Source organism: Bos indicus x Bos taurus, chromosome 13 (genome assembly GCF_003369695.1).
Source record: "Bos indicus x Bos taurus breed Angus x Brahman F1 hybrid chromosome 13, Bos_hybrid_MaternalHap_v2.0, whole genome shotgun sequence".
Lineage (NCBI taxonomy): Eukaryota > Metazoa > Chordata > Mammalia > Artiodactyla > Bovidae > Bos > Bos indicus x Bos taurus.
The window spans coordinates 36,157,666-36,173,249 of record NC_040088.1 but is presented as its reverse complement, the minus strand read 5'-3'; the positions used below and the strand labels follow the sequence as shown (position 1 = coordinate 36,173,249).

The window sequence follows — 15,584 nt, the reverse complement described above, 5'->3', positions numbered from 1 at the left end:
CTGCCATGTGAATAAACGTGCATTAGCTGGCTGGAGAATGTCCCAGAGAAAAGGCAGCCCAGCTAGTCATCCAAGGCCCCAGATGTATGGGAGACTACAAACAAGATCACTAAAGCCCCTTACCCAACCCAGAATTGACCACCGATGCATGGGGGAGCCCAGCTGAGTCTAGCCCAAATAGCCAACCAATAAAAGCATAAGGTAAATAGATGGTTGTTATTCTAAGTCACTAAATTTGAGGCAGTTTTGATCTTGGATGGCCTCAGCCTACAGCAACTCGAAGCAGAACTTTAGTTCCTGGCCAGGGATTGAGGTCAGGTCACAGTGCCGAGAGTGTCAAATCCTAGCCATTGGACTAGTGATCAGCTGAAAAAAAATTCCTACAAAAATGGAAAATAGTGAAACAAGGAGGAAAAAGAGTACAGTATGTGTGAATAGACACATGGGCAGACTCGTGTCATTGAGTCACACCCTAGTGGCAATTTGAATAACTTTTATGGGGAATTTCTTCCAGTTTTCCTTTGGCCAATCATTTTGATTTGCCTGGTTCTGAGGCCATAGTTGGTATGTTTCAAGAACCTCTCATATGTGCATGTTTATCTCTTAGTCAAGATGGATTCTAGTGAAGAGGCTTATGGGTGGTTGTCATCACTTACAATGATGTGCTGCCCCTTCCCTTTCTGACCTCCAAGGAGTCTTCTGGCACATGTGTAGTCAGGAGGTCTCCTTAACTTGGAGAATGAAGAATATGTTGTCTTTTACTCTTATCTGAGCAGGGCCCAGCCTCCTCCATCATCCTTTTTTTTTTTTTTTTATTTTTAAACTTTACAATATTGTATTAGTTTTGCCAAACATCGAAATGAATCCGCCACAGGTATACCTGTGTTCCCCATCCTGAACCCTCCTCCCTCCTCCCTCCCCATACCATCCCTCTGGGTCGTCCCAGTGCACCAGCCCCAAGCATCCAGTATCTTGCATCGAACCTGGACTGGCGACTCGTTTCATATATGATATTGTACATGTTTCAATGCCATTCTCCCAAATCTCCCCACCCTCTCCCTCTCCCACAGAGTCCATAAGACTGATCTAAAAATATGGAACGCTTCACGAATTTGCGTGTCATCCTTGCGCAGGGGCCATGCTAATCTTCTCTGTATCGTTCCAATTTTAGTATATGTGCTGCCGAAGCGAGCACTATCTTATAGAGTTTCTATACACAGGGGAGAAACTGTTCAGCCTGGGGCCCATCTATCTCCTGCCTCAGTTTGTTACATGGCAGTAGCTAACTGTTAAAGAATGTAGCGGAATTTTTTTAAAAAGGTAACTGTGTGAGGTGATGGATTAGTTAACTAACTTTATGGGTGTAATTATTTTACAATATATATATATACATCAAATCATCACACTGTACCCCTTAAATCCATATGTCAATTATACCTCAATAAACCTGGGGAAAAAGGAAACACAAAAAATGAAAGTCTTTAATACAAAGAAAAAAAAAGAATAGGATAAAGTATCCATGGCTGACATGACTGGGTTATTAGTGGACACAAGTCTGGAGTCCTCTGGATTATGTATGAGCCTGTGAGAGAGATGCACCTGGGGAACTCTCCTCCTACACACACCCCCTTCCAAAGCAATACAGAGGTATTGTCAGATGGCCAAAGCCTGAGTGAGCTGATAATATTTATATTTATGACTGTTAGTGTGATCCCATTTGTTCTCATAAATGGAGGAACTAAAGGACATTTTAGTAACAAAGATTTTGTCATTGAACGCCACAAGTTTATCTTTCATGAGGAAGGACTATCTTAATTAAGAGTTTACTTTATCCACTGATAAGAAGTTTTCTTTTTTTTTTTTTTAAATTTTATTTTTAAACTTTACATAATTGTATTAGTTTTGCCAAATATCAAAATGAATCCGCCATAGCATCTAAAATACCTATATGCAGAGTACCTCATGAGAAATGCTGGGCTGGAAGAAGCACAAACTGGAATCAAGATTTCCAGGAGAAATATCAATAACCTCAAATATGCAGATGACACCACCTTTATGGCAGAAAGCGAAGAAGAACAAAAGACCCTCTTGATGAAAGTGAGAGAGTGAAGTTGGCTTAAAGCTCAACATTCAAAAACAAAGATCATGGCATCTGGTCTTATCACTTCATGGCAAATAGATGGGGAAACAGTGGAAACAGTGGCTGACTTTATTTCTGGGGGCTCCAAAATCACTGCAGATGGTGATCGCAGCCATGAAATTAAAAGATGCTTACTCCTTGGAAGGAAAGTTATGACCAACCTAGATAGCATATTCAAAGGCAGAGACATTACTTTGCCAACAAAAGTCCGTCTAGTCAGTTCAGTTCAGTTCAGTCGCTCAGTCGTGTCCAACTCTTTGCGACCCCATGAATCGCAGCACGCCAGGCCTCCCTGTCCATCACCAACTCCTGGAGTTCACTCAAACTCATGTGCATTCAGTCGGTGATGCCATCCAGCCATCTCATCCTCTTGTTGTCTCCTTTCCCTCCTGCCCTCAATCCCTCCCAGCATCAGAGTCTTTTCCAATGAGTCAACTCTTCGCATGAGGTGGCCAAAGTACTGGAGTTTCAGCCTTAGCATCATTCCTTCCAAATAACACCCAGGGCTGATCTCCTTTAGAATGGGCTGGTTGGATCTCCTTGCAGTCCAAGGAACTCTCAAGAGTCTTTTCCAACACCACAGTTCAAAAGCATCAATTCTTCAGTGCTCAGCCTTCTTCACAGTCCAACTCTCACATCCATACATGACCACTGGAAAAACCATAGCCTTGACTAGATGGACCTTTGTTGGCAAAGTAATGTCTCTGCTTTTCAATATGCTATCTAGGCTGGTCATAACTTTCCTTCCAAGGAGTAAGCATCTTTTAATTTCATGGCTGCAGTCACCATCTGCAGTGATTTTGGAGCCCCCCAAAATAAAGTCTGACACTGTTTTCACTGTTTCCCCATCTATTTGCCATGAAGTGATGGGACTGGATGCCATGATCTTTGTTTTCTGAATGTTGACCTTTAAGCCAACCTTTTCACTCTCCTCTTTCACTTTCATCAAGAGGCTTTTTAGTTCCTCTTCACTTTCTGCCATAAGGGTGGTGTCATCTGCATATCTGAGGTTATTGATATTTCTCCTGACAATCTTGATTCCAGCTTGTGCTTCTTCCAGCCCAGCGTTTCTCATGATGTACTCTGCATAGAAGTTAAATAAGCAGGGTGACAGTATACAGCCTTGACATACTCCTTTTCCTATTTGGAACCAGTCTGTTGTTCCATGTCCAGTTTTAACTGTTGCTTCCTGACCTGCATATAGGTTTCTCAAGAGGCAGGTCAGGTGGTCTGATATTCCCATCTCTTGAAGAATTTTCCACAGTTTATTAAAGAAAATAAATAAAATAAATCCACCTTTCTTTTATTAGGAAGGGTATATTGTCACCCTACTTATTTAACTCATATGTAGAGTACATCATACAAAATGCCAGGCTGGATGAAGCACAAGCTGGAATCAAGATTGCTGGGAGAAATATGTAAGCTCAGATATGCAGATGATACCACCTTTGTGGTAGAAAACGAAGAAGAACTAAAGAGCCTCTTGATGAAAGTGAAAGAGGAAAGTGAAAAAGTTGGCTTAAAACTCAACATTCAAAAAACTAAGATCATGGCATCTGGTCCCATCACTTCATGGCAAATAGATGGGGAAACAATGGAAACCGAAATTTTATATTTTGGGGCTCCAAAATCACTGCAGATGGTGACTGCAGCCATAAAATTAAAAGATGCTTGCTCCTTGGAAGAAAAGATATGACCAACCTAGTCAGCATATTAAAAAGCAGAGACATTACTCTGCCAACAAATGTCTGTCTAGTCAAAGATATGGTTTTTCCAGTAATCATGTATGGATGTGAGAGTTGGACTATAAAGAAAGCTGACTGCTGAAAAATTGATGCTTTTGAACTGTGGTGTTGGAGAAGACTCTTGAGAGTCCCTTGGACTGCAAGGAGATCCAAACAGTCCATTCTAAAGGAAATCAGTCCTGAATATTCATTGGAAGGACTGATGCTGAAGCTGAAACTCTAATACTTTGGCCACTGATGTGAAGAGCTGACTCACTGGAAAAGACCCTAAGGCTGGGCAAGATTGAAGGTGGGAGGAGAAGGGGATGACAGAGGATGAGATGATTGGATGGCATCACTGACATGATTTTGAGCAAGCTCTGGGAGTTAGTGATGGACAGGGAAGCCTGGTGCGCTGTAGTCCGTGGAGTCGCAAAGAGTCGGACATGACTGAGTGACTGAACTGAATTTCTTTTATGAAGCCACAATAACCTGAACATTTAATTCTGATTTGGAAATACAAAAACTAAAAACTATAATCAATTGCCCTTCTGAATATGGTTGTAAAAATCCTTAAAGATTGCTAGCAAATAGAACTCATCCATGTACCCAGAGTGTGACACTGTGACAATGTGTGATATATTTCAAGAATGCAAGGCGAGTTCAAAATCAGCAAATCTGGCAATTTAATTCATTATAATAAATTAAAGGACCAAGAACATATAATAAATAATTAAATGGTTAAAAGCCATTTGATAAAAGTGAGCAGCCACCCAATTAAAATGCTAAATAAAATTAAAAACTTTAAATATATAATAAAGACAATTTACCAAGATTCAGTGACAAATATTCTAAGAACAAACACTTAACCTAAATAAGCAACTTCAGAGGATGCCCAACTTCATTATTATTATGCAGTATCACCTTGGAACTCTAGTAATTGCAATATGGACAGAAAAAAAAAGAAAATCTAACTGACTAAAAAACACTAAAGTGATTAAGAAAATAATTTAATCGTATCTGACTAGATATAAGACAAATATATAAAAATAAATATCTAGTCCGTACAATACATGCAGAGAAATAGATATTGGATATATAGCCCATGTAAAATACCAAAAAAGACTATTGGAATGTTCTGGAAGACTTCATCCAACAAGCCATGTCATTTATTAGGTGAAACCTTCCTATGCAGGACAAAAGGTGGTAAACATACATGCATTAGCTTTAGCACTTTCATTATTTTACTGAGATATATTTGATTACGATTATTTTAATGTCAACTACAGTCAGAGGAATACATATTTTATATGCCAAAGCCTTTGACTGTGTGGATCACAACAAACTGCGGAAAATTCTTAAAGAGATGGGAATACTGGATTACCTGACCTGCCTCTTGAGAAATCTGTTTGCAGGTCAGGAAGCAACAGTTAGAACTGGACATGGAACAACAGACTGGTTCCAAATAGGAAAAGGAGTATGTCAAGGCTATATATGGTCACCTGTATTTGTGCTGTATATTGTGCTTATTTAACTTATATGTAGAGTAAATCATGAGAAACTCTGGGCCGGATGAAGCACAAGCTGGAATCAAGACTGGCTGGAGAAGTATCAATAACCTCAGATATGCAGATGACACCACCCTTATGGCAGAAAGCGAAGAAGAACTAAAGAGCCTCTTGATGAAAGTGAAAGAGGAGAGTGAAAAAGTTGGCTTAAAATTCAACATTCAGGAAACTAAGATAATGAGATTTGGTCCCATCACTTCATGGCAAATAGATGGGGAAACAATGGAAACTGTGAGAGACTTTATTTTGGGGGGCTCACAAAATCATCTAATCACACTAGGACCACAGCCTTGTCTAACTCAATGAAACTAAGCCATGCCCTGTGGGGGTCACCCAAGACGGGCGGCTCATGGTGGAGAGGTCTGACAGAATGTGGTCCACTGGAGAAGGGAATGGCAAACCACTTCAGTATTCTTGCCTTGAGAACCCCATGAACAGTATGAAAAGGCAAAATGATAGGATACTGAAAGAGGAACTCCCCAGGTCGGTAGGTGCCCAATATGCTACTGGAGATCAGTGGAGAAATAACTCCAGAAAGAATGAAGGGATGGAGCCAAAGCAAAAACAATACCCAGCTGTGGATATGACTGGTGATAGAAGCAAGATCCGATGCTATAAAGAGCAATATTGCATAGGAACCTGGAATGTTAGGTCCATGAATCAAGGCAAATTGGAAGTAGTCAAACAGGAGATGGCAAGAGTGAATGTTGACATTCTAGGAATCGGTGAACTAAAATGGACTGGAATGGGTGAATTTAACTCAGATGACCATTATATCTACTATTGCAGGCAGGAATCCCTTAGAAGAAATGGAGTAGCCATCATGGTCACCAAAAGATTCCGAAATGCAGTACTTGGATGCAATCTCAAAAACGAAAGAATGATCTCTGTTTGTTTCCAAGGCAAACCATTCAATATCACAGTAATCCAAGTCTATGCCCAAACCAGTAATGCTGAAGAAGCTGAAGTTGAATGGTTCTATGAAGACCTACAAGACCTTCTAGAACTAACACCAAAAAGATGTCCTTTTCATTATAGGGGACTGGAATGCAAAACTAGGAAGTCAAGAAACACCTGGGGTAACAGGCAAATTGGCCTTGGAGTACGGAATGAAGCAGGGCAAAGGCTAACAGAGTTTTGCCAAGAGAACGCACTGGTCATAGCAAACATCCTCTTCCAACAACACAAGAGATGACTCTACACATGGACATCATCAGATGGTCAATACCGAAATCAGATTGATTATATTCTTTGCAGCCAAAGATGGAGAAGCTCTATACAGTCAACAAAAACAAGACCGGGAGCTGACTGTGGCTTAGATCATGAGCTACTTATTGCCAAATTCAGACTTCAATTGAAGAAAGTAGGGAAAAACACTAGATCATTCAGGTATGACCTAAATCAAATCCTTTGTGATTATACAGTGGAAGTGAGAAATAGATTTAAGGACTAGATCTGATAGATAGAGTGCCTGATGAACTATGGATGGAGATTCATGACATTGTATAGGAGACAGGGATCAAGACCATCCCCATGGAAAAGAAATGCAAAAAAGCAAAATGGCTGTCTGAGGAGGCCTTACAAATAGCTGTGAAAAGAAGCAAAGCGAAAAGCAAAGGAGAAAAGGAAATATATAAGCATCTGAACGCAGAGTTCCAAGGAATAGCAAGAAGAGATAAGAAAGCCTTCCTCAGCGATCAATGCAAAGAAATAGAGGAAAACAACAGAATGGGAAAGACTAGGGATCTCTTCAAGAAAACTAGAGATACCAAAGGAACATTTCATGCAAACATGGGCTCAATAAAGGACAGAGATGGTATGGACCTAACAGAAGCAGAAGATATTAAGAAGAGGTGGCAAGAATACACAGAACTGTACAAAAAAGATCTTCATGACGCAGATAATCACGATGGTATGATCACTCACCTAGAGCCAGACATCCTGGAATGTGAAGTCAAGTGGGCCTTAGGAAGCATCACTACGAACAAAGCTAGTGGAGGTGATGGAATTCCAGTTGAGCTATTTCAAATCCTGAAAGATGATGCTGGGAAAGTGCTGCACTCAATATGCCAGCAAATTTGGAAAAATCAGCAGGGGCCACAGGACTGGAAAGTGTCAGTTTTCATTCCAATCCCAAAGAAAGGCAATGCCAAAGAATGCTCAAACTACCGCACAATTGCACTCATCTCACACGCTAGTAAAGGAATGCTCAAAATTCTCCAAGCCAGGCTTCAGCAGTACATGAACCGTGAACTTCCAGATGTTCAAGCTGGTTTTAGAAAAGGCAGAGGAACAAGAGATCAAATTGCCAACATCCGCTGGATCATCGAAAAAGCAAGAGAGTTCCAGAAAAACATCTATTTCTGCTTTATTGACTATGCCAAAGCCTTTGACTGTGTGGATCACAATAAACTGTGGAAAATTCTGAAAGAGATGGGAATGCCAGACCACCTGACCTGCCTCTTGGAAACCTATATGCAGGTCAGGAAGCAACAGTTAGAACTGGATATGGAACAACAGACTGGTTCCAAGTAGGAAAAGGAGTACGTCAAGGCTGTATACTGTCACCCTGCTTATTTAACTTCTATGCAGAGTACATCATGAGAAACGCTGGGCTGGAAGAAGCACAAGCTGGAATCAAGATTGCTGGAAGAAACATCAATAACCTCAGATATGCAGATGACACCACCCTTACGGTAGAAAGTGAAAAACTAAAAAGCCTCTTGATGAAAGTGAAAGAGGAGAGTGAAAAGGTTGGCTTAAAGCTCAACATTCAGAAAAAGATCATGCTTAATTTTTGTCTACCTGACATATCAAAACGGAAGTACTGGACTCTCCCACTGGCTGGTGGACTTTTATCAGTTTCTTCCTCTAGTTCCACCCATTTATACTGCATAAATTTTGAGGTTATCTGATTAGGTGCATATGTCTAAAATACTCCTCTTTGTCAGTTGAACTTTCCCATCCTGTTTTTCGGCGGCACCACACAGCTTGTGGGATCTTATTTCCCCAACCAGGGATTGAACCCAGGCCCATGGCAGTGAAAGCTCTAGTCCTAACACTGGACCACCAAAGAATTCCCAGAACCTCCCTATCCTTAGCAACTTTCGTCTTAGGATTTGTCTGCAAATAATATAATAGATGGTTAGTATTTGCCCCCTGAGATTCTTTCACCCATGCTTTTACTTTCAGTTTTGTACACTCTTATGTAAACCAGTCTGTAAATAGTACTTCTAGACACATCTGTGATGAAGGATCGTTTTTTTTGTTTTTCCCAATCCATTATAGGTTAAGACTTTCGTAAAATATACCAAAAAATAAATTCCTAGAATTAAAGACATGCAAACTACAGGCCAGATATTTTAGTACTGGACTCAACATATATAAAAATGACAGGCAAATAGCTTTTATCAACTTCTGGACATAAGTTGTTGCAGCCTTCAACAATCACAGCCACACTTATGAACTCAGTGTTGCAAACAGTATATGATCAGGATTTCATTCTGCTACCTGGTCTAACAATCTACTTTTTAATTGACAAGTTTAGTCCATTTATTGATATTGGTACACTGGGCTTGTTTTTCTCATCTCTGTAAGTCTCTCTCCTTCCATCACCAAGTTGATATGGCCTGAAATATAATTTGAGCATATTATTGGCATTTTTTTTTCCTTTGGCCTTCACTACATTTTAACGACCAAGTGCTATATTGCGTCTACCCAAATTCATATACTGAAACCTAATCTCCAGTGTGTTGGTACTAAGAGGTGGGGCTTTGGGGGGGTAGTTAGGTCAGGAGGAGAAGGGGATGACAGAGAATGATGGTTGGATGGCATCACCGACTCTATGGACATGAGTTTGAGTAAGCTCTGGGAGTTGGTGATGGACAGGGAAGCCTGGCGTGCTGCAGTCCATGGGGTTGCAGAGTGGGACACGACTGAATGACTGAAGTGAAAAATGTAACTCCACTAACAGGGTTGATGGAAAATTTGGCATTCATGGGATGATCCTAGCTCTACAGGGCTTCGTTCTTGCTCATTCTCTCTGGAAGCTTATGTACCAACATGAAATAATCTCACAATAGTTAAAATGTGACAGCTCATACACCTTTTAAATGTCTGAAAACATGCAAAACTAAACAGTAAGTGGTATAGAAATGTATATATATGCAAAACTGTGAAGAAAAGCAAGTAAAGGATAAACCCAAAATCCAGGTAGTGGGCCTCTCTTGGGGAGGAATGGGGGTGTACCAGGTGAGAGGTCCATGGGATAGGGGGTGGGGCTTTAATACTGACACGTGCTGTTGTCCCAACTAGGGGTGAGAACATGGGCATGAAATACCTCACATGTATTTTCCTCACGTATATAGTGGTGTAAGGTGCAACAGTTCATCTTGTAACTGGATGCTTAGCAGTGACTCATAGGTCAGGATATTGGGAACTGGAAGCAGCAGGCTGAATTCCTATGGAAGCAGCTGTGGTGTTCACTATGGCTCAAACTGCCAGAGACAAACGAGGGATACAGATGTGGATTTATTGTTGTTGTTCAGTCGCTGTGTCTGACTCTTTGAGAGCCCATGGACTACAGGACACCAGGCCTCCCTGTCTTTCACCGTCTCCTGGAGTTTGCCCAAGTTTATGTCCATTGAATCAGTGATACCATCCAACCACCTCTTCCTCTGCCACTCTCTTCTCCTTTTGCCTCATTAGAAAAGACCCTGATGCTGGGAAAGACTAAAGGCAACTAGTTGGAGAAAAGATGGGGATGGACGAGCTCTAAGTCTGCTCTAAATTAAGAAATATGCCCCAAAAGCACCTTTGGATTTGTCTTCATATTCCGCTGGGAACCATGCCTTTGACTGAATGAGCAGCTCTCAAGCTTGGCTTTGAGCTTTTTCTGGCACCCACACCTCTGCATTTCCTGTACCAGCCTCAATCCTAAAGGGGCCAAGATTGCTCTGGGAACCTTAGATTCCACTGTGTGGACACGACAGTCTTTCTGGTCACCAATACCTAAAAGGTCTCCAGCCTCCAGATGTCACTAACTTACTAAGAGACTCATAATTTCACCCCAAAGCCCAGCATGAGGGCATCCTCCAACCAAGGTCTCCTTTCCCTGTTAGGTATTCTCCCAAGGAGACAAATGTTCTCTAGCCATGGGGGCCAATGATACTTCAGCAACTGCTATCCTCCTTTGAGTTTTAATGTATTAGAACCTGCTGAACTGAAATTTTTATTAGTTGATTTCCCTCTCCTAGGTGATGACTTTTAATTAATGACAAGTTTCTTAAAGACCAGCCAAAGTACATGAACAGCAGAATTGCGTCCAGGAGAGCTTTTATTTGTACGGAACAGTTTTAAAAATACAGAATAAAATAGCTTTATCTCTACTATTATTCACAACATCTGGTCCAAATATTACATATTAAAATACTTAAACGTTTAATGAAGGTATGTTAGAAAAACAATATGAAAATTCTTTTTAAAAACGCCATAAAAGAATTAGACATAAAAAACAACCCCACCCCAAATACCCTCAATATGCAAAATAAAAATAAAAACCAAACAAAATCCCAGAAAGGTATATAGCCAAAGTCAGTCACAAAAACTTAAGGAAAATATAGGCATCCCTACTGTTTTAAGAACAGTCAGAAACTGACTAACATGACAAAGGTTGCTATGAATGAACAAAAAGTGTTTTAACTTGACCGTCAGTAAGATGGCACCACTGGGGAGGGTGTCCTAAGTGCCAGGAAACACACAGAGCAATTCTAAGGAGGCTGGATGTCACCAGTGTAGGGTGAGGACAAGGAGGTCAAGAATAGACTAAAAGGACAGGAATGTGTGAGAGGCAGCTGAAAAGGGATCTTCAGTGTTAACATGCTTCAAGGGTCCAAGGGCAGAAGCTGAGGACTGGCAAAAAATGGGCAACTGTCTTGCACTACTCCACTTGTGACTGCAGGAGGAATGGAGGGTAGAGGAGGTCCTATTCTCTGTGTCAAAATCGTAAGGGGACAGAGCACAATACAAGTAACATATGAGGCCCCAAGTGTTTTCCTAAGACCAAGGGGTAGGTCCCTGGAGAAGTGGGCCCTGTGAGAGCTCAGGCTGCCAGGGCATTCAGGGGGCACAGCCGGGTGAGCAAACCAGCAGGCAGCAACAGCTATGCCAGGCATGCTGCCCGCAGCTGTGTGTCCACCCCAAGCTGTGGGGGTGAGTATGCAGGATGCTGCCTTTCTGTGCATCAGACAGGTTCTGGGATGAGGCTTCTGCCTCAGTTCCTTATTCATCTCCTATCTGGCCTGACCACTCTTGTGGCATTGATTGTTATGGAAGATTATAGTTGTCAACTTCAAGTCCAAGTTGCTAGTACTAATATTTCAGCAGGGACATGAATTAAAGAAATAACAACTTAGCTCATGGTCATAAAATATATGCGTGGGTAAATAAAGTATAAACACATACTAGAGATTCATCAATGGAGAAATTCTATCATCACATGACATTGTCATGAAAATTACATTCCCTCCCTGGAAAACTGTGACTATTATCCTGGGTAGAAATATTATTTTACTATATGGAAATACTGCAATATTCATGCATAAACCAGGTTATCATTATGAAAGTCAGTATTCTACAGTATGAAGTAAATTCTGTGTATGAATTTGTTACCATGAAAACGAGAAACCATCAGGACCCTTGCCTTGATCAATCACAAGAAACTTACTACAATCTAACACTGAAGCCCTCTTAAGAAATATTCTGTATCAGTAAATCTATGTGAAATTTGCGAGAATAAGAATGAAAATTGCCTACAAAGACTGGAGCCATTTCCCATTTTTCTATGATCCATGTTAGATATGTTATCAAAACCAGTGTGGCTTCTCCCTTGCCCCCCAACCAGTGATACTGCAGCGTCTTTTGTCCTATTTGTAAGTTTCTACTTTTCACATCATGATCACCAATATAAATGGGAAAATGCGGGGGTAGGTGTTCAAGTGGGAATTGGAGAATGAATGCTATATCCAAGGACATTCACATTCAAAACATCCTACAACATTCAACTGGCCAAAGCATGGGGTGTATGTGGCCCCAATAACGCACATGGCAGGTGCACAGGCACAGTATCCCCCAAAACCTCCTTTTCAGGTATGTGCTCAAACCAAGAAGCAGATGAATATAGTTTTTTTTCAACTACAGACTCATTCTGCAGTGTGTCTGCAAGCAAGAGGACATTTTCTAACCTCCTATGCCTTCCCCCCCCACCATGGACAGAGAATCTAAGTTGGCCCCAATGGAACGAGAAGGGGGAAAACCCTCTTTTTCCAATAGGAGGTGTGGGCACAGGGCTTCTTTGCACATTTTGAAGACTTGCACACGTCCTGAGTGTTACCCATTGGGAGAGAAGATGCCTGGGTCAAGTTAAGCTGAAGGGAACTTGTTCCTGAATTACCAATGGTTCAGAGGCTTTCATTTGGGTATTTGGTCATTCTGCTCATCTAGAGAGCAAGAATACTGCAAATCTCTGGGATGTTTAACAGTTTTCCCCACTGTTCAGAGGAGAGAAATTGGAGATGCTAAGCAAAATACAAACAGAATAAACTAGGCAATTAAGGTGACAACTAGGGCTGTCAGTCTTCAGGACTCACCAAGTCAACAGGATGAAAATCATTAACCAGTGTGCTTCTAAATATGCTCCCCCCCAAAAAAAACCCATACAAATTTAAATTTAGAGTCTTTCTTTACTTAATTTGCAATAAGGTTTTGGCAAAACAATGCAGTAGCTCTGGAGTGTTCTTGCCAGAATAGGCCTTAAAGCCCCAAACTTTATAGGAGTCAAGGCCAGTTGTGGGGGCCAGAAATTCACCATGTGGATTCAAGGCTGCCAAGAGCCATGTGCCCACTGCCTGTAAACAATCAGGTAAATAAACACTCAAGAAGTACTATCTCATGAAACAAGGTCACTCAGGTTTTTCTTTTGACTGAAAATTTCAAACCAAATTCAGTTAAGTCATTTTTGTCAGAAATAATGTTATTAATAAGAATTTAAGAGAGGGGGACTGCTAGCTGCTTTTCTTACCCCTTCAACCAGAAAGGAAGCATTTGGTCAGGGGATCTAGTCTTCCCCTCCGGAAAATAAAAATCCAGTGGACATTCAACATGACAACCCACAGAAAGTCTCCTTAAGCCTTAACTGCCAGATGTGAATGGCAACTTAACTGCAGTGATTAATTTACCAGGATGCGGAACCATTCAATACGGCAGCTGTTTTGTCACCTGCCCTGGCTTCCCTTCTTCAGAAAACAAATCAACGTATAACTTAACTCATGGTTTCTGGGCTCTGGTCCAGCAGTCAGTTTGATAAACAGATTAAGCATTATGTATTTACACTTTCATGGTATCAAGCAATACAAAACACAACCACAAAAATGGTTACTGGCCTTCTAGAGCCATGACAACAAACTTCCCTGTTGGTGTCCATAGCTTTAACAAATGCTGGTTCCTTTCTTAATGGGGGATAGGAGATAAGGGACAAGTAATAGGGATGCAAGGTAAGAGGGTCACATGGAAAAACACTGATTTAAAAAATCCATAATCAGTAACATTAAATAGGAATAAAATCTTGTAATTACAAATACACACAACGATAACTGACATCCACATGTCAGCAGAGCCAAGATCCTCATAAATATCTGCTTGGTGCCTTTGTGCAGCACTCTATACCCGTCACACCAGCCAGGAGTGATGAATACCAAATAGAGTGTCTCAGCTACTAGTAAAAAGGAGACCAATAAGAGATGGGTTGGCCTAGCTTGGGCCAGGGTGGCACCAAGAAAGTGTACTTGAGAATCAGATACTGATTTCAAGGTACTTTCCCTTCCTGTCCAATCCCCCAATTTCCATTCTATCTGTACAGACTTTACCCATGCACAGATCTGGGCACAGTGTAAAGCATCTCACTGTTTTCAACTGGCCAGCAGCCACCTACACACAGTATCAGGCATCATAAAATCACACTTGACCAGTCAGTTGTGACAATGCAAGGATATTGGTACCTCCTGACCAGAGGAGGTCTCTATAGGTACAGGTCCTGGTGCTTTCAAGGACAGAAAGCCCTGGAGGTGCCCTGTAAGTAAGCTAGCACAGGGTGTTAGAAGGGGACTGCAAACAAGGAGTCACTGTAGACTTCAAGCATCCACTCCCACAGGAGAGCAGGAACTTCAAATTCAGTGACCATGACTATCAACGGATGTTCTCAAGGGCTTAAATAAAAAGATAGATGAGACATCGTATTAGACATGATCACAACCCACAAGAAAAAGCTACCTGTAATCTGTCTTAGCTCTGGGGTGGAGAATGTAAATGCAGATCTACAAACATATATGTTACTGCTTGTTACTCAGCAAGGAACTATAGGTTCATGCCTCACTGTGGCCAGGCCACAGGATGAGCTACGGCTATACTGTGGCCTGCGAGTCTTCATCTGAACTCCGGCTACTAGCGCTCTTCCCGAGGCCTTTCCATGTGTAGCCTGCAAAGGTTGGGCTGATGGGTAAGTAGCTGAAACATCTGTATTTTTTAATAATGTTCATGCCAAATGGCAAATCATAGGATTCCATGCCATCGAGAGACTTGCTCCCTTTGCCCACGCCCTTCTTCCATTTTCTGATTCCTCTTTCCTCTGGAGTACCTGTGGAACACACACAGCAAAACAAAAACAGAACAATGGAATGTTTAGTTAAACAGTTCTACCAAGAATTGAGATTCTCTGCTTCTGTTGTCCTGTAGATTGAATGGAATAGGATGACAGAAAAGAGCACTTGAGGAAGTAGTAGTTGATGCTTAAGCCAGAAATCTAAGAATCACTAACCACTCAAAACAAATATTTCTAAAACACAGATTTGATCTTGCAAAATAGGATCAGAATCCTTATTACATCTCACAATGACTTCACTACTCGGTCACTGCACACCCACGACCCCCCTCATCTAGACATCAGTTCAGTTCAGTTCCGTTCAGTCACTCTGTCATGTCCAACCCTTTGAAACCCCATGGACTGCAGCATGCCAGGCCTCCCTGTCCATCACCAACTCCTGGAGATGACTCAAACTCATGTCCGTTGAGTCGGTGATGCCATCCAACCATCTCATCCTC

General features: G+C 41.4%; 1 protein-coding gene and 1 non-coding gene across 2 annotated transcripts in view; both read right to left on the bottom strand.

The window, feature by feature from the left end:
* Positions 1–1,088: 1,088 nt before the first annotated feature.
* LOC113903764 lies at positions 1,089–1,195 on the bottom strand. The gene has a single exon (XR_003514301.1). It is a non-coding gene; the product is annotated as a U6 spliceosomal RNA (small nuclear RNA).
* A 9,554-nt stretch (positions 1,196–10,749) lies between these two features.
* Positions 10,750–15,584, bottom strand: part of SLC23A2 (solute carrier family 23 member 2) — a 142,680-nt gene continuing 137,845 nt past the window's right edge. The window contains exon 16 of the mRNA XM_027559429.1: positions 10,750–15,120. Coding sequence (XP_027415230.1) covers positions 14,888–15,120 — 233 coding nt within the window. The 3' untranslated portion in view covers positions 10,750–14,887. The remainder of the gene's footprint in view (positions 15,121–15,584) is intronic.